Below are 19,198 nucleotides of genomic sequence, written 5' to 3'. Positions count from 1 at the left end.
ATACATGAAATACCTAGAAAATGCCAACAAATAATAAAAAATGATACTTTTTGAAAAAAATCTGCTTAAAAATTCGTATTTATTTGGTTATTTGATAAATTTCTCCAAAAAATGCCCCTATAACAGGTAGTTTTTATTACTTTTTATTATTCTCTATCGTATTACTTTTGTAAAACCAAAAATTGCATGTCTCTATCCCCATCACAACGTTTGCAATGATCGTTTGAACTAAGCCTCTCCGGGCGCGCCATTCAACGCTTCGTTAACAACGGAACTGAAAGTGACTCTAGATTTGTAATTTTGATAAAGACAAGTTAGATTTTAAATAAAAACAAAAGATTTCGAAGTAAAATAAGCATTTGAGTTAAAATTAAAATTGTCTCTACCTGTAGCGGAGAAAAATGTGGTGGCAGGCCTTGTTCAAACGATCATAGCAAATGTTGTGATAGGGATAGAGACATATGATTTTTTAGTTTTACAAAAGTAATACGATAGAGAATAATAAAAAGTAATAAAAACCATCTGTTATAGGGGCATTTTTTGGAGAAATTTATCAAATAACCAAAAAAATACGAATTTTTAAGCAGATTTTTTTCAAAAAGCATAATTTTTTATTATTTGTTGGCATTTTTGTGTATTTTTTGTATTGTTTTAGTATTGCCTGTTATTTAGCATTATTAGTTTTTATTTTATCAGGATATACCGCTTAGTTTAAAAGTTATTACGTTTTATTTACAATAAGTAATTGGAAGAAAAAAAAATCAATAAAAATGTAAAAAAAAATCTCAAAAATTTTTTGACCTCTTTTTTGTCGATAAAAATAGGTCTAGTTTCATCTATTTTCATATGTACACTTTAACGTGACTCACACTGTATAATTTAAGATAATATTTACTCTCAATTGACAAATAAATACTTTAATACTTGTTATTATTGTTTATTGTTATCATAGCTGGGCACCGTTAATCAAATAGTTAACTTCGTTAATCGTTAAACCGTTACTAAAAAAATTAACTTCGTTAAACGTTAAAACGTTACATTTCGGAAGATTTAACGCAAGTTAACGTTAATCGTTAATCCGTTAACACGTGATAATAAAACAAAAAAAAAATGTTCAAATAATTTCGAAAGCTTGTATCGCGCATGGAATTTATTCCTCTTTTATGTTTGCGCTACAAACTTTCGAAATTATTTGAAACTTGCATAATTACAATTATTTTTTTCGTTTTAGTACAACTGCATTTCAGGATAAAAGCTTTATTAAAAAAAAAGTTTTTTTATTATAATTTTATTACGAGTATACACTTTTTAGTTGTACCTATCTCGATCTCAGAGCCTTGATACAATTACAAGTACAATACAATTTAGCACCAAAGTGCTCAATAAGACAAATCCAACAAACCCAAACTCGATAAGTTTCCACCGTTTCGTTTAGGGATTCCTATGGCCACCTCCTGACTCCATCATTAGGATCCTGGACATCATCTAGTACTAAAGTGCTCAAAAAGACAAATCCAACGAACCCAAATTCGATGCGATTCCGCCGTTTCTATGGCCACCTCCTGACTCCATCATCAGACCAGCTCAATGGTACCATAACATTGCATTGTCATCGTACTTACATAAGTATACTTTCAGCTCAATCGGTTGAGGATAACTGGTCTTAAATTCAGTTGTAAATAAATCAATAAATAAATTGCATTTTTTATATCGTCGCGTTGGTGATCTGGTTACAAAAACTCTTGTTTTGGGTTCTGGAAGTTCTGGAAGCCCGAACGTTTTTGTCAGAACGCGTTTTTCAGCGTGCCTGCTGTATCTTTTTGGTAAATATTAGGTACTGGATTAACGATTAACGGACTTAGGATAATTTAACGGAAGTTAACGAGCCCGTTAACATTTTTTAAAGTTAACTTAAAAGTTAATCCGTTAATAGAAATGTTAACTTCGTTAATTAACGATTAACGGATTAACGAGTTAATGCCCAGCTATGATTGTTATACACCTTGTGTTACATAATCAAGCTGAGCTATTTAAGAAAATCAAACTTCCTGTGGGTTTCAAGCAATTGCTTCTCTTTAATGTATTTTCCTTCTGAAGCAGTGCGTGGTAGTTTATTTTGACTTTCAACAAATAAGGTGAATATAGTGTACCTGAAGTCCATTCAATATAATATTTAAACTTTAAAATATTTATAATTAAAATAAAGGGCGGCGGATTTCCGGACGGCCCCGGGCGGCGAAAAGCCACGCTACGCCACTGATATCATGCAGTCAATCAGAAGCAAATTCGTCGAAATCAGAAAAAAAATGGAGTAGAAGAAATCAAATTTCCAAACAAATAAATTTTATTTTGACTTGACACGTTATAGAAAATGAGGAAGTGCTTATCTATTTCAACCTCCACAAGCAGGTTCATTCTTTCTTCTCTTCCTCAGTCTTTTCCTCCTCTGGTTGTGGTATCATGTACGCGTTCTGTGGCGGGAGCATCCAGTAGTTAGCTTCGTATGCTGGCGACAGCACCGATATGGAAGGTTCTGGAACCCTCGGGATAGGCAGCAAAGAGTTGTACTGGCTCCAGTGCGGGCTTATGAAGAAGACGTGGCGGTCCTCGCGTTCTTGCAATGGCCTGTTGTTGCCGCGATTCGGCTCGTCCCATGGGTCCCATAGTTTTCGGAAGGCTTTCATCTGTTGTGGAAGATAAATTGAAAGTATACGACTTAGGCCCGCTTTTCACCAAGGCAGAGCGGAGCGGACTGCGGAGCAGAGCGGCGAAGTGTTTTGAATAACCAATCAGTTTTTATTATTTCTACATCTCCTCTCCGCTCCGCACAACTCTGGCCCACGCCACGCCGCCGCTGTCAAATTCTATTGAAAAATTAATCCGCCCGCTCCGCCTTGGTGGGCATGTTGCATTAGTGCTAATCTTTTACTTTACGAGTAAATCTTCTTCCCTACATTACTGCTTAATTTACAAACAGTTTTAACTACTGACGTTTAGAAGCCTCTGGCATGAAGAATAGGTACTTACTTACCACCCAATTTCAATGACGGGGTTCTAAACTCCCATCTCACCTGGTCAAAAGAAGCAAACAATGTTATTCTCGGCACCAACCACCGGACCGTGAACTTCTCTCCTCTGACCGTGCTCAGGCTGCCCCAATACAAGAAGTAGTCTTCAAAGAACATCGGCAGCAGACGAGACATCGGATACGGGCCTATCCGAGTGCTGGTTTGGGCTTCTTGCACCCGAGGGAAGCCTTCGATCACCCAGCTGAGACGGTCGTCTGGGTTCACACCGTACTGGAAATAATAGAGGTGTATTTAATAACCACAATAATTAATTATTCATCAATTTTAAACAACAATGACATTTCTTCAATACCGGGTGTATTCACATCACCATGCGTTACCCTGCTCGCTCATTCCTACTGGTCTTAGCTTTCTTGATTTTATATCGGTAGGTGCACCCCTGAAAATCTAAATTATTTACCTGTGACCAGTAGAACTCAGCAATGGGATCGCAGGCAACACATGCATAACTATGATACCAATAAGAAACGTTCACAGTAGGTAGTCTAAAAATGAGTTATAATATTGCTAGCAATAAGAGATGTAGAGTTTCTGATATAACAAACTTTCGTCCTCAGATAGATTTTTTTTTAAAGATTATTTCACAAATTACTGATCTTCCCGTTAGCCCTTCATGCTAAGCTAAGCTAAGCTAAGCTTCGTAATAAGTATATGCTTGTGTCACAAGTGAGCTCACCACAATAGTCGAGCGGCGGCGGGGACCGAACCCGCGTTCCCCGGATCACGAGTCGACCAGTCCGACCCCTTCACCGTTCGGCTATCGTGGCTTCAGGTTACCTCTTGGGCATTACTATGTGAGGGCGAAGATTTTGTAGATCTCGTAGATTTTTACGAGATAAAAAGGTACCTGCTTATATCATGGGAATGTTCCATGATTTAAGCTTATTAATAATTTCCTCTTGCACAATGATGCAACGGGTAATGAGCCTGGTTTTGCATGAAATCTCGTCTAAATTAGTTTGGGAGATAAATCCCGTAGCAGAAACTACGCTTAAGCCCTAATTGCTCCTTTGATACCATCCAAGGTAGGAGCCGCTCTATGCGTATGACAAAGCACGTGGGTACCTTACTTATGTATTAATTGTATACCTTAATCAAACTTTACTATATGTTAGACAGAAGTACTAAATCTACTCGGTACAAATCAGGCGCTATTATCGCTAGCAAAAGGTTTCTTCCAGACAACCCTCTTCTTAAGTAATAACCAAGTACCTAATTAGTATTGTAACTTTGTATTAGTACTTATAGATAGAACAAAACATAAGACTTTTTCAAAACACGATAAAATACTACCTACCTCTAATAACATATCCTGCAAGTAATATTACGTAAGTAAACTTAACCTCGTGTATCGTTTCTTGCTAAAACACTAGGCCAATATTCTAACGCTCGTGGATTCTTGGAATAAACTGAACCTTATAATTGGAAAAGTAGGGTACGGAAGTATGTTTGTATGTCATCCGGCCGCAAGGATTAACTAGAAGTTATATCATGTGTAAGTAGGTAGTGGTGTGTTTCAGAATACTTAGTTAACACAATACAAACAATCAAACTAGGATAGGATATTTTTTACTATGAGTACATACATTCCTGAAAAAACCTCCTTACTTTTTGTAAGCAATGAACAGAAATAATTTAAAAGTTTTATTAATGCCTAATTATTTTAATACTTAAATAAAATATTAAGTCTAACTTAGACTTGAATAGTGTCTAGAACTTAGTTTAGAAAAGTCTAAAACGAATTTGTTCGCTATTGTATTCCATATTTTCAGCATGAATAAAATCTTTCTGAGTGAGGATATTGTTCGCTCCTATTCTGTATTTTGATATTTACGTCGAAAGTTATTTCTAAAGCTGGAGCTTCCTCTTTGTATGTGCTCTGCTCATGCTTTGTTTTAGTAATCTCTTTAAGGGTTAAAATATTACAGGTTTTGAAAGATATTAAAGTTTAAGCCTTTGACTGTGGGCTCAAAATTTAGGCAGATGTTAAAGATAATTCTTTCTATTTTTATGCGGAACAAAGCAGGTATTTGATTACAATCGCACCTGATTATAAATAATTAACTTTTTAAAAAAATAAAACCGACTTCAAATGCGTGAACACAAAAAAAAACTAAAAATTAAAAATATTGCGTATAAAAAAGTTCATCTCCAATTTTCCACCCTTGGGGATGAAATATTTTCTTCAAATTCGCATGAAACCACCCTTTTGATAATACCTATTCAACAAAAAAATAATCGTTCAAATTGATTTATAATCGGCGGAGATATTGCGTATAAAAAAGTTCATCCCCAATTTTCCACCCTTGGGGGTTGTTTTTTCTATTATTAAATTTAAATGGGACCACCCTTGAGGTATTACCTATACGCCGAAAAAAGATTTGTTCAAATCGGTTCATAATTGGCGGAGTTATCGCGTAACAAACATAGAAAAAAAAAAAAAAAAAAACATACGGGTCGAATTGAGAACCTCCTCCTTTTTTGAAGTCGGTTGAAAATGAGATGCAGTCAGATGAGATGTGATGAGAAGTGATACATACCTGTAAGTATACCTACCCACTATCGCCTTGAAGCGGCCCGGATTTATTACCGTTACAAGTTCTATTTATTTTCGATCTAGTTACGTATGTAGGTTTTAAATTGATTACCTTGATTAAATAACAAATCATTACAACCCCGTCATCGTGACGCAAAGCTTCTTCTTGCGTCATGTATTCGGACCTGAAGAACGTCACCTGAAATCAAAAGTAGAAAATTATAATAAAAACTTTAGCTATGGCTTCTACTTGTACCTACCTAGACTCTCTCATTTTTTAAGGGACAGCCATGTTCAATTTTATTAAAAGCGAGTCTCTTGCATGTCATGTATCCTCTTTGAAAATAACAAGCATTTTACATTGAGTTATAATGTACTACGTAGTAATATTACTTCAATGGTATTTTATGCTAATTAATGAGGAATATTTTCTTCTAGGTAAATATTTGTCTCAAAAAATACTTCAGTTAGCAGTTAGAGCATTATAATTTAATCAATTTTCTCGGAATAAGAACGAAGTTTTTGATTTCATTATAATTACATTTCCAATTAATTCTGCCTTTGAATCATTTGATAAAGTTTCGAAGAAATAAAGTCAATTTCTGCCTGGTTTCTGCCTGATACCTACAGATTCCAAAAAGGTTTAAAGAACAATGACCCTATAAGTGGTCCAAATGTCCACCACTAATGAGACCTATATTGGCTTATTGTCCATCAAATAGAGATTAACTTTCAGTATGGGACAAAAAAAAATAAGCTGTCAGTAAAAAGTTATGACTGTTTGAAGTAGTGTAGTAGTTTACGCGCTAATCTCAGTCCGATTTGATTTTTTTTTTGTTATGGATAGCCCATTTATCAAGGATGGTTTTAGGTTATACAACATCACCCTACAACCAATAGGGGCGGAGCAGTAAAGATAAATGTTGTAAAAATGGGAAATATTATTCAAACTATTTTCACACGTTCAAAGTCGTAGGCACAGCTAGTATAATATTTAATAAAATTCATCTATAACCCCATGCCACATGCGACATGACATAACATACGTAGATTAGTCCAAAATGTGCGATGGATAGAATGATATCAATAACATTTTTCGGATGAAAAGGTACAAAACATGACTTTTCATTCAGTCATAACTTTTTACTGACAGCATATTTTTGATTGCGGTTTGTTTATAATGAATCAGTATTTAGTAGACTATTTTACTACATAGGTCTGGTTAGTGGTGGACATTTGGACCACACTCTATACATTTTTGGTCATTGTCCTTTACAAAAAGATTTCACCATCATCATTTCAGCCATGGACGGCCACTGCTGAACATAGGCCCCCCCGAATGATTTCCATTTTGATCAGTTGGTAGCGGCCTGCGTTCTCTACCTTTATGATGCCGTCGGGCTACCTTGTGGATGGACGTCCCACGCTGCTTTTCCGCACAAAAAGGTTAAGCAATAATGTAATTTCTTACTACTGCGTTGAGTAATTGCCTTGTTGACTTTCTAAAGATTTATACTATCATTACTTACTTGCATTTCCCCAGGATACCTCCTCTTGTCAATAGTGTGATCACTCCCATCCATCATATCTGGTCCCCAATGAAAATGGATTTGTGATAGGATATGTTTAGATAAAAATGGTCCACCTTCTAAATATGGTCGCTCCGTCTTCCATTTCGCTCCTATAAGAACTAGTAGACACAAAAAATATGAGAGCCTAACGCCCGTATTCACAAACGATACCTACTTGCTTAAGTGAAGCAGCAAATCGAATGCACAGCGTTGAATAGATCTCTGTGATTGGTTCGTGTGTCACCCTGTGCGTCCACGCGTACTATGAGACCTCATAGTAATGTTTGTGAATACGGGCGTTAGTTTGCCTAGATTGCATAGTTACCCTGAGAATAGTGGTAATTTTGGGAAGCTGTCGTAATTATCATTTAATTAGAACTCGCTGACTAGGATTAGGCCGAATGTGTTCATTAAGCTTACTGAGCTTTCCTTGAATAATGATTATCATTTTATTTATTTAGGTAAAATGTAATTCTCCCACCCAGTATGTGAGTGACGATCGTATTCCTCCCGCGGTCAAACATGACCGGTTGTAAAAAGTAAAGTTTTATAAAAAACAGTTAGGAGATAAGGAGACTTACGAGTATATCCCGTATTGGTCATCTTGACCTTATGAGGGTAGACATCAAAGTTGTACCACTTTAGTTCAGGGCAGGAGTATTTAAGGGACCCCGTGATGGACACATCTATGGGGGTAGGAAGGTGACCCTCGAACTCACTCCAGTAGTATATCCATTCTACGGTTCCGTATGGAGGTACAACTTTTTCCTCTTCTTTCGGAGCTGTTGTTTCTTCCTCCTCTGAATTATTAAGAAATAGGTTACAAGCTTATGATGGTAAGGCATGAATATAATCATTGGTAGAGATTGCGGTCTTTCGATTAGAAATTATGAAACTGAAAGACACCAAAATTTCACTACTTTCTTGCTATTTGTAACATGCTGCTGTGAAGGTAGATAATCGTACTAATCGTAGTAGAACAGAACAGACTTCAATAGTAAGCTGCTAGTTCTATCTTTATGTATTTGTAGTATAGAAAAGTTACCTGTTTGTACGACCACAGCTATCTGCATTATTTAGTACACAATAATTTTTTGATAAGAATTTGTAAAATAATTTTATCCCAACGCTACAAACAGCTACATTTTGAAATGTTTTGATGGAAAATGACACCAATATGACGTAAATAATTTCCTTATTACACAAACTCCGCTTAATATAAAGCTAGATTAATATAATTAAATTCATGCTTACAATACATAACTGTATTGTTTTCCATACTGTAATGAAGAGATTAATTATTTTACATTAAGGTTATGATAAGATGTAGCATAGCATGTAATTTCTTTTGCTATCATTTATATAAAAGACAATTTTATTAATATTGGACTCTTTTGTATAAACGCCCAACGTCAATCACCAAAATAACTGAGTTAAAAAAGAAAATGTAATGTCGTAAAAGTTATAAATTGGTAAAAAATAAAACAGATTATTCAAATTGATTGAGGTTTCAACAAACAAACATGGAGAGAAGGGAAAATATCGACATAAAAGAGATTATCAGGATGAGCGATCACATCGAGCCAGATCACGAATTACTTGTTTGGGAAAAATGGATCAAAATTAGGCAAGAGGAAACTACGAGACTGGGAAAATTAACTAAGCGCCCTCCAGCCGATCTGACAATGAACCTTTTAGAGAAAATTCGTGAAGATAAAGAAAGGAAAGTTGCTTTAGAGCATGCTCAAATTAAAAAGAAGCCTTCGTTGAGAGGAGGTCTTTGGGAGCAACCTCTTAGATTAAAACAAGCATGTTTTTGTCAGCCCGTTTACGAAGTGCAGAGAACAGCGGCTGAAAAAGGAACACCAGCAGTAATTGAGCACATAGGTGTACCAGATTTTGTCCAGGAGAAAGAAAAGGGGTTAACTGGAGAGCCTAAACGCAAGCCGTGTGTGCAATTAGATGCAGATTACGTAAAGTACAGGAAAGATAGAGAAGAAAGACTCGCCAAGAAAATCAAGAGAATTGATCCTTTTAGGTAAGTTCGATTTATTTTATTACAGAGTACATACCTAATATACCTATTTCAATTTCATCTTATTTTTATGAACACGTGATATGTATGCAGTGAGTTTATTTCAGACCTCTCATTGGTGAACTGATAGTTCGTGGTGGAAAACCCAAGACTCCCGTGAAAAAACTTCCTCCGTCACCTAACATTACTATCACGGAAGATGGTCCATACGAGCCCGAGATTACGGCTGTCTACGCTATCAGGATTAACAATACCATAATTTACAAAGATATACCTGGACAGAATTTAGCATGTTTGGATAAAATAAAGAAAGAGAGCTGGCATGAAGAATGTACCTCTTGGACGTACTATTTCAAAGTACCAATAAAAAGGGCTGGTCGTTGTAAGCTCTATTTGAAAAACTTAGGCACCGTCACACTTCGTTATTGCTGGAAGAAACTTAAGAAGACTATCCCATTTATACCAGAAGACATTTACGAGCAGGTATTTTTCTTCAACAAAAACGAAGATGTCATATCCCCTGGACAGAGCAAAGTATTTTTCTTTACTTTTGTATCCGATAAACCTGGGATATTCAGCGAGTTTTGGGAACTCAGTTTCTGTAATATTTGTTTCTTCGATACCTTAGCTGATAAAATAGTTGTCAATTTGTACGCTGATTCCATCGAAGATCTAGAAAGCCTTCATAGAAAAGTTAATATACTTAAATCGAGAATTGATATCAAAGCGGTTTATAATATCGTTAGAGATATGGTCGACGATGCTGTGACAAAAGCCAGCACTATAGAGCCTCAAATATATCCATACAAGAAACTGTTTTTGGAGTCTGAAATGTTCTTGATGAAGAATCCAGTATGTTATTATCATCAGACAGAGGTGATGAAGATGAAAGATCTCTACACTGAAATGGTTCCAGGAGAACTTTGGGATTTGTCCATTACTTCGTGGAGGGCAGCAATGATGGATAAATTATATGATGAAAGGATGAAATACTTTGAGTTATTGAGGAAGTCTCATAGTGAGATGCTAAAGCCCTGGTATGAGGGTGAAAGTGTACTGAATCAGAAGTATAGAGCTATGAAGTGGTTGCTGGGAATGATGGCCGATAAGTTTGATGCGGAGTATGAGCGTTTGTTAACTGTCAGTGGAATTCGACTGCCAGCAGAAAGTCAGTCTGAGATCCTAAGTGAAAGCAGACTTGAGCTGGATTTGGATCCACGTAAAGTGAATTTAATGCGAAACCTTTTCTACATGTACGCGTATGAACACGTCGTCACGACCATCGAGATGTGTGCTGGCGTTTTGAGTAGCATAGATTTGAATAGATGGATCGAATTTGACTTTTGTCGCTTTTGAGTTGCTTATTACTCTTTAAATTGACAAACTTATCATGTACTTTTTTCTTATTATTATTATAATCTTGTTATTATATTAAGGAATGGAAGGTATTTTGATTAAATCTCGTAATACTAATTTAAAGTTTTTATGATTCAACAGTAGGGCGAAATTCGTAAAAGATTTTACGACTTGTTTAACTTTCGAAGAATTCACCCCTCCTAGAGTGTCACACTGAAATTGGAGTTTGTTTTGGTTGTGGTTTAATGAAAATGTCCCTACTTCTAAGCGGCCCTACTTCTAAGCGGCGTGTAATTTTTAAGAAATATTTTATTTGAACAATACTTTTGCCTCTGAAGGGATTTGAACCTACACCATGCAACCTTTCTCTAGTCGGACGACTGATGTGGCTATTGAGCCTCGTAACATTAATTTATCGTGTTGAATTATTTTCAGTTTGAAATTGTTATTGGCAGCGGAGTTCTATCATTGAGAGCTCCAATCACTTTTCCCTTTTCCTCCAACTAAAAGTAAGAAAATGAAACGAAGGAGTTTTGAGTAAAAATATATTTTCTAATAAACGTTGTCATAGCTTCGCCTTGACTTGCTTGACGTAAATGACGGAATGACCTGGGGGATGACGCTGGGTGGGTCGCACGTTCCTCTCGATCGGCTTGTGGTCGAAGCCCTCCAGTTGCCTCAATAGGCCCAGCTGTGGACAATAATTATCATCAGAGATCAGTTGCAGAAAGCAGAATAATCAGCTGGCTGACAATAGTGACTGAGTTTCTTGCGCTGTTTCTTCTCAGCACTGGCCTATTTATTGTCCTGAAGCAGTGGTAGGATTAAAAGTAGGACGTGTAAAAGTGCTTTTTATAAGTCTACTTGCATAAATAAATGAGTGAGTTTTTATGAATTTTTGAGTTTAGTTTTGTAAAAAAAGAATTACCCATTTAAAAAAGGGGAGGTTTTCAGTTTGACCTACACGAGTATGTTCGTATTTTTGGTTGAACCGATTACAATTTAAAATTAAACTGGATTTTACTCGTAAAAGAGAGAAATTCTTTTTTTTTATGAAGACACCGCAGTGCACATTTATTAACAACTAGCTTTCCGCCCGCAGCTTTGCGCGCGTGGTCTACATTATCTACATATTTTACGGAACCCTATTTTTTTCCAAAATAAAATTTAGCTTATGTTACTCGTGAATAATGTAGCTTTCGAATGGTGAAAGAATTTTTAAAAACGGTCCAGTAGTTTTTGAGCCTATTCATTACAAACAAACAAACAAACAAACAAAGTTTTCCTCTTTATAATATTAGTGTAGACTGCAGACATCTGATCTCAAATAAAGATTAAATCTCTCCCGTATTTATGTGCACAAGAGGTTTACGTTCGTTCGAATTCGAGTCCGAGCTTTACGTAAAGATGGTGAAATTCAGTGTGTAAAATTACCAGCATCTGCAAACCCAATTTCCGCCTCCGCAAATGATCCCAGCATATAAGTTCATCGTCATATCATATTAATATCATTATAATTATGTTGTTAAAATATTTATGCTCATGTTGACTCAATTTGATTTGGTATTTATAAAATGACAACATTTTGTTTAGCGTTGTTACCAGAACTTCATGAATAAGAAAAAGAACCATTATGGTTCGACACAAGACAAGAAAAGAAAGAGAAAGAATTTTATTATACAAAAGATACGGCATACTTAAGGTGGTCTTATCACTATAAGGCGATCTCTTCCAGACAACCTTGAGGATAGTTATTTAGAATCAGCAAAGTATTATTTTATTTGTAAGAGATCCGAATTCTTTCATCCGTTCGTTCGTTTCAGTCAAAGGACGTCCACCGCTGGACAAAGGCTTCCCCCAAGGTTTTCCACAATGAACGGTCCTGCGCTGCCCGCATCCAGGCTCTTTCCGCGACCTTCACCAGATCGTCGGTCCACCTAGTAGGTCCTTCATCCAATTTTCTGTATTTTAATAACATACTGAACCATCGTAAATCGCGCCATTGAATCTCGTCAAAAAAAGGTCAACAAATTAAAATTGGAGCTTTTGATATTATTCCACGTCATTTAATAACGGACGGGAAAACAGGAAAACGTTTAAATTACTTTTTTGTAGTAAAATATTGAGAATTGTTCGCTAATAACGCTACTTTATTATTTATTATTTGATTGCTTAGTCTCTACAGAAGACTGGCTACATCTTTACAATGCCCATAGGCAAGGACTAGAATTGTATTTGCCTGTTTCTGTGTTTCCTAGCTCTTTCCCTAAGTGCTACTGTACACGTAGGCTTACTTTATAAACGAGTGTTCGTCATTTTCAACCGACTTCAAAAAAAGGAGGAGGTTCTCAATTCGACCCGTATGTTTTTTTTCTATGTTTGTTACGCGATAACTCCGCCAATTATGAACCGATTTGAACAAATCTTTTTTCGGCGTATAGGTAATACCTCAAGGGTGGTCCCATTTAAATTTAATAATAAAAAAAACAACCCCCAAGGGTGGAAAATTGGGGATGAACTTTTTTATACGCAATATCTCCACCGCGTATTATTTTACGCTAGACATGAAGAAAATGGTCTCAATGTATACTGCCTACCTTCAGTGGTAACATCAAGGTAATAATTAGTTAACTAAAATGCAAGAAATAAGTAAAATTTTATAAAAAAAAAATAAAACCGACTCCAAAAAACCTACACTAAAAAGTAGAAAAATAATTACTAATTACCTGCTTATTTATTAGGACGAATTAATATTTATGTAGGTATACCATGATTGATACTTTTGGAGTCGGTGCAGGCAAACTTTACATGTTTCATAATCTTGGCACCGAGTCCAGAAGTATCAATCATGGTATACCTACATAAATATTAATTCGTCCTAATAAATAAGCAGGTAATTAGTAATTATTTTTCTACTTTTTAGTGTAGGTTTTTTGGAGTCGGTTTTATTTTTTTTTATAAAATTTTACTTATACTTGGTGTACAGTACAATGTACACCAAGTGCAAGTTCCTTCAAGTCTAGTAAGTATTTTTCTTTCTAGAATTTTTACCTGTTCCGCTCCAATTTGCACTGGTTTCTCGTAGATGATCCAAGTGACGCACTCTGTGTAGGGCGGCGTGGTCAATGAACCTTTGTACGTCACGTAGTTCCCTTCTTGCAGGTCTGACGAGTCCATCCAGGATAAGGAGTCTGTAATTGTCAAGGGAGTTTGATTCTTAATTCTTGAAAAACAAAGGCTTTTTTTACACCATGATTGTGGAAACGATTTGAACGATTGGTGCCGTGCTTTGAATTGTGCACCTGTTTAAAATTAATCATTATGTTTTGAATAAGACTTCAAAGAAAAAATATCTACTGAGTGTAATTTAATAGGCAAAAGGAAAAAAGATTGTTTGGCCTGGTTTAATCATAATGAAATCTACGATAAAAGATTTAATTAAGTAAAAAAGTCAATTTTGATTGACCATTAAAAGGAAAGATCGGGAAAAGTTAAACCCATTGCTTGTTAAGACAAGTCTATTTTCTTTTCAGTTCAATATAATGTGTAGCGGATTTGGACGCTTAATTCCGAATCAGTTAACTGTCTAGTCTTTTATTGCAAAAAATCATAATAGTTTATCTCTCATTTCAATGTTCTGCAAGATGCCCTAGGCAAACAATGATTCTTTGTTATCTACTTAGAATCCAAGGGTATCTTATAATGGAAACGTCAAAAAGAAAATTAGTTTTACAGTCAACGTAAATAATGTCCTCACAGTCAAGCCTTTACACATTTACTACATACACTATCAATAAAGATTTTGTTGAGCTCTTTGTAAAAATATTTTAACCGTTAATATTATACATATTTTATACGTTGACTGCACCACGACTGCATATTTCATATTGCTCTACAATTTACTGCATCTCTATTACTTATTACTTTACCACTACGTCTAAGGTTAAGGAACTGACCTGACGTGACCTGGACTGCCTTCTCCAGCTGTTTGATGCCCTCAAGTCCCTCTATAAGTTTGTCAAACCGCGGATTGGGGGCGTTGACCGCTTCCAGAAGGAATCCCACCACCGCCAGTCCATCTGGATGGCCTACAGCTGCTTCCAACGAATGGTATTTGCTATTGTAGTGGACGAAGTGGCATTCAGCAGCGTATCTACGGATTCAAAAATGTGCGGTGTTGAATTGGAATAAGGTATACTTTGGCATACAGCGCATTGCTGCAACATATTTGTGAGATATTCAACTTGGAAATCATAGGCGTATGTCCAGTCGTGGACGTTCTGTGGCCAAAATGATGATAACATTTTAGTAGTAGTACCTGCAGGATTGATACATTGATAGGTACCACTCAAGGTCGTATGTTGTTGGTATTATCTTCATCTTCTCTTATTCTCTGTCCCATGTGTGTCTATTTGTGTGATTTTGCAACTTCCGTACTACAGTTTGAGCGCTAATGATTTTACAGTAGGTTGTTATCTTTATTCACACTATTTCGATTCATTAGTTCGATAATAAGGGGTCGAAATGCGTCCTCTGACATAAAACAAATTAGGCAACCATCAATAATTGCTTTTCGTATTACTAGAGGACTAAAGTCTATTATGCTCACCCGTGTCCATCTAAAACGTGTTCGCATCCAGTGAAGTCATCAACAGACCAGTGGAAGTGCATCTGCTCGAAGATGTACTCGCCCAGCAGTGGGCCGCCGTTAAGAGTGGGCTTCGCTGAAGACTCGAACGTGAAGTAAGCTGAAAAAAAAATTAAATAAGAATATGTCACAGGAAAAGAAGCTTTTCATAAAAGGTTCGAATTCGAAAAATCTTTGCTTAAATGGTAAGATTTTCTATCTATTTGATGTTCCACTTCCACGTTCAATTAAACAAGTAATCAACGTTTATTCGTTTTTCCTTGATTTCTTCCTCGATTCCAAAATAGCTGAGACAGTGTTTACGTTCTTATAATCTGATGTTCTCCTTTAACTATGTGCAAACTTATGGATTCTTTTGTTCATGTGTGAAATGATAACTATCATGTTTGATAACTATCATGCTGAATGCAAAGAAGCAATAGGAAATGAAATATTCGGTGTACCCTTCTGACCCACCTACCAGTAGTGTCGTGGGGAATATTTTTCCCTTCTACACTACCAAGCCAGTAGTGTCGTGCGTGGGTAACTTACATCTTCATTCCCATCGACACTGTTTTAAACAGTTTTCATAGTAAGTTTGCTATTGATTAGTATAAACAAAGCAGTTCTTGGTTTTCAGATCAATACAAATATTTGTAGAGTGGCTCAACTAGCCACTCTTAAGTTTTTTTTTGTTCTTATTAAATCCAGTTAAATAACTTTGGACAATTCAAAGGTTTTTCTCGTGAATAAATAACAGAGGAATTATGTTAATATCGTTACCCTGAAAATGTTGTTTACAAAAAAAGAAAAAGGAAAATGGTTAAAATATTAACAGCAGTTAAACCAAGTCATTTATCAGTGTCAAGAGAAACACCGAATTTATCATGTCACCTAAATACAAATGGTAATAATTCAAGTTCAATATAAATCCTTACTTGTGTTACCATGTCATAATATTTGTTATCTTATCAACTTGTCGATAACAGGTCTCTGATTTTGTTTGATATAACTTTTTGTTTTCGACTTGTTTAGCACCGAAGTTAAACGCCCGTGTTCACAAACGATGCTTTCTTAAGTGAAGCAGAAAATAGAACGCACAGCGTTGAATAAAGCTCTGTGATTGGTTTGTGTGTCATCTTGTGCGTCCACGCGCACTGTGAGACCTCATAGTAATGTTTGTGAATACGGGCGGAAATCTTGTTAGCGTTTGAACTGTTGACTGTAACCATGAGTAAATCCCTAAATACTCCATGTTTTTATAGGAATGCCACAAAAGTTTTATGATTATAAAGGCACTCGACAAGCTAAAGGTAGTTGGTTCAAGTCTTATCTGAGCCTTTTTAGTAGAATTGATCCACCTTTTTCAAAAGCCAGCCAGAAAGAAGGAGAATTTGTTTTTTTTTTGCGTAAATTTTGATCAAATAGGGGAGAGTTCGGTATTTGTACCGCCGGGTAAATTGTACCACCCTCATATTTCGTAAAGTATTTATTGAATTTCTGTAATTGCAACACTCAGCGATACACAAATAAATTCAATTCATATCGGCCATGTGGTTTTTGCCGTGACAATTAACACGTGTATTTTATTTTGAAAAGTATTTTTTCATTGTTTTCAAGTAACTTTTGACAATGCATGTTTAGTTTGTAATTTTGTTAAATTTAATCACAGGGTGTTTCTAATATATTATTTAGAAGCGTAAATTAGTGTGGATTACAATTATTTGAAAGATTTTTCGGTATTTATAAGCTATATTTTTTTCCGATTTTTTAATAGCACTATCACCTAGTCGGCTAAATTGTACCACATCAAGTTGTATGGAACTTTACCAAAGGATTTGAAATTTTTTTTAGTAAATCATATTTTGAAGTTTTATTTGCGTAGTTATGTTTAACTAACAATAAATGAAAGCAAAAGACTGGCAAAGTAGGTTAGGTACAAGTGTGCGTTACGATAATTGGAATTACAAAACTTTTACTCAAAATCGTGATAACGTGTAAAACAATATCGATTGTGTATGTTATTAACTACTGTTCCTTTTCGTTACCTAATTTGTTAAGAATGTATCATATAATATTTTGCCATAGTTTTTTTATAGGCTTGAACTTTATTGAAATCCAATTTAGTAACCCTGTGGTACAAATTATCGAACCGGTCGGCTAAATTGGACCGAAGCTCTGAACTCGTATTTTGTTGATTTGTGCTAAATATACAACAATTATGTTGATTAATACCTATGAAATAGTCAATTGAATAATTTCTCTATAATTATACACCATGAACATTAGAAAAAACAAAAGAAAACTATGTGTAAAATGGGATTGAAAAAAACTGGTCCAAATTAGCGGACTCTCCCTTAGCTAGAGCGGTTCAGATTTAAAAGCAAACTTTTCATTATCAGCATAAAGTTTTCTAACAAGGAATATTTCATTACCTGTCGATTCAGTAGGTAATATACATAATTATGTAATCCTGAAACTCAGCTGGTCTCTTACCTGTGTGTCCATTGTTGACAAGAATGCCGTTGACCTCGTTGTCCCAGTAACCCCTAAAGCGCAGTGGGTCCAAGGACGACCAGGTGGGACACCGCTGCAGCGATATGGCGATGGGGGACTGTGACGCTCTGAGCTTTGAAATTTGTTCCGCTGGAAAAGTGATAAGATCTGAATAAGTACCAAAAATAATTGAAGTATGGTTAATTTTACAGACTACTCTAACACAACAATATTTGATATAATCTTGTCTAACTAAACCTGTCCTATCTCGTTCTTCTTAACATAATTCTATGACTTACAATTTTGGACTCGATTACACTGATTTTTTCTATAAAACAAACTAACTAATAATAATGGGAACCTCATCCATTTAAATACATAAGAAGGTACAAAACTGATTACCATAAAATAACTTTTCTATTTATTTGAAATCAAAACCGAGACTTATGATTTAAACTTTATTCAAAACGCTCTACATTGCTAAAATATTCTTCCACGGAATTACTTAAGTAGGAGCTGAAACATTTAATTCAACGAATTATGGAAATAAAAGCGTGTAAAGTCTAACTTTAAGACATTAATGGAACGTTTACAGTATGTTTATGCGAATTTGCATAGTTCAACCGAAGTTTCTGACCTGAATTAATGTTCTAGTTTCACAAAGTTCATCATGGATTTATTTATTTAAGACTTGCTAACGCCAACTTATTTTAAGACGAAATCTGGTGAATTGCTAAAGTTTTGAAGTCTATGCTTGGTGATAATGTGGGCACAATCGTTTTCGAAATCGATTCAAACACTTTCAGTTTTATTAATGCCTCATTGATGGAGATAATAACAGCATCATGCAATAAGTAGTACGCAGTCACCGTCAAATAGTTAATGACACTTAGGCTGAGTTGCACCATCTTACTTTAACTTTGACAAACGTCAAAAATCTGTCAAACTCCATACAAAAAGCACCGGTTATCGTTATAGTTACGGTCAAAGTTAGGTGGTGCAACTCAGCCTTAAAGTGGCCAAGAAGTTGATAACACAACATTATTTTAATTGTAACAAAGACGTGTTGCGAACTTTTTGGCTAATTTTGGTGTTCGTTCGTTTCAGCCAAATGACGTCCACTGCTGGACAAAGACAAAGGACAAATTTTGGTGTGCTGTCAAATAACTTTGTACAGTCGACAAACGAGTTTGTATAACAAAGAAGCAACTCTAACATTTACCTAAGTAAGAGCCCGCAGTGTTTGGTTTGTACTAGTTATGTAATAAATACGCCAAAGATAATTACGAAGCGTAATAATAAACACAACCAAAATAAAACATTGTAGTAATATAACGTACGTAAGTTAGTGTATAATATTATCCAACAATCTCCAGTCACGTATAATGTACCTACACGTCAGTATTATGCATAGTTTTTCCTACAACTTCAGGACAACATAATCGGTATTGTGCCGTTTCTGGGAAGTTAGTACTTATTCAATTATAA

At 35.5% G+C, this 19,198-nt stretch overlaps 3 protein-coding genes across 3 annotated transcripts in view; 1 reads left to right on the top strand and 2 right to left on the bottom strand.

The window, feature by feature from the left end:
- Nucleotides 1-2,326: 2,326 nt before the first annotated feature.
- LOC135074248 (carbonic anhydrase 1-like) lies at nt 2,327-8,348 on the bottom strand. Its single transcript, XM_063968537.1, has 6 exons — nt 8,242-8,348; nt 7,778-7,996; nt 7,155-7,315; nt 5,738-5,824; nt 3,072-3,299; nt 2,327-2,684 (listed from the first exon to the last, which is right to left on the bottom strand). Exons 1-6 carry the CDS (start codon nt 8,267-8,269, stop codon nt 2,412-2,414), a joined length of 996 nt encoding a protein of 331 aa, XP_063824607.1. The 5' UTR covers nt 8,270-8,348; the 3' UTR covers nt 2,327-2,411.
- A 268-nt stretch (nt 8,349-8,616) lies between these two features.
- Nucleotides 8,617-10,704, top strand: LOC135074247 (MYCBP-associated protein-like). Its single transcript, XM_063968536.1, has 2 exons — nt 8,617-9,234; nt 9,339-10,704. Exons 1-2 carry the CDS (start codon nt 8,720-8,722, stop codon nt 10,585-10,587), a joined length of 1,764 nt encoding a protein of 587 aa, XP_063824606.1. The 5' UTR covers nt 8,617-8,719; the 3' UTR covers nt 10,588-10,704.
- A 414-nt stretch (nt 10,705-11,118) lies between these two features.
- LOC135074001 (carbonic anhydrase 2-like) overlaps nt 11,119-19,198 on the bottom strand; it is a 31,589-nt gene continuing 23,509 nt past the window's right edge. The window contains exons 2-6 of the mRNA XM_063968291.1: nt 17,711-17,860; nt 15,197-15,335; nt 14,544-14,740; nt 13,639-13,778; nt 11,119-11,278 (exon numbers count right to left, since the gene is read on the bottom strand). Of these exons, the coding sequence (XP_063824361.1) occupies nt 11,153-11,278; nt 13,639-13,778; nt 14,544-14,740; nt 15,197-15,335; nt 17,711-17,860 (752 nt within the window). The 3' untranslated portion in view covers nt 11,119-11,152. The remainder of the gene's footprint in view (nt 11,279-13,638; nt 13,779-14,543; nt 14,741-15,196; nt 15,336-17,710; nt 17,861-19,198) is intronic.

The sequence above is a fragment of the Ostrinia nubilalis genome, chromosome 8 (genome assembly GCF_963855985.1).
Source record: "Ostrinia nubilalis chromosome 8, ilOstNubi1.1, whole genome shotgun sequence".
In the NCBI taxonomy this organism is placed as follows: domain Eukaryota; kingdom Metazoa; phylum Arthropoda; class Insecta; order Lepidoptera; family Crambidae; genus Ostrinia; species Ostrinia nubilalis.
Note: the sequence above shows the minus strand (reverse complement) of the source record. Positions and strands in the feature narration are given on the sequence as shown.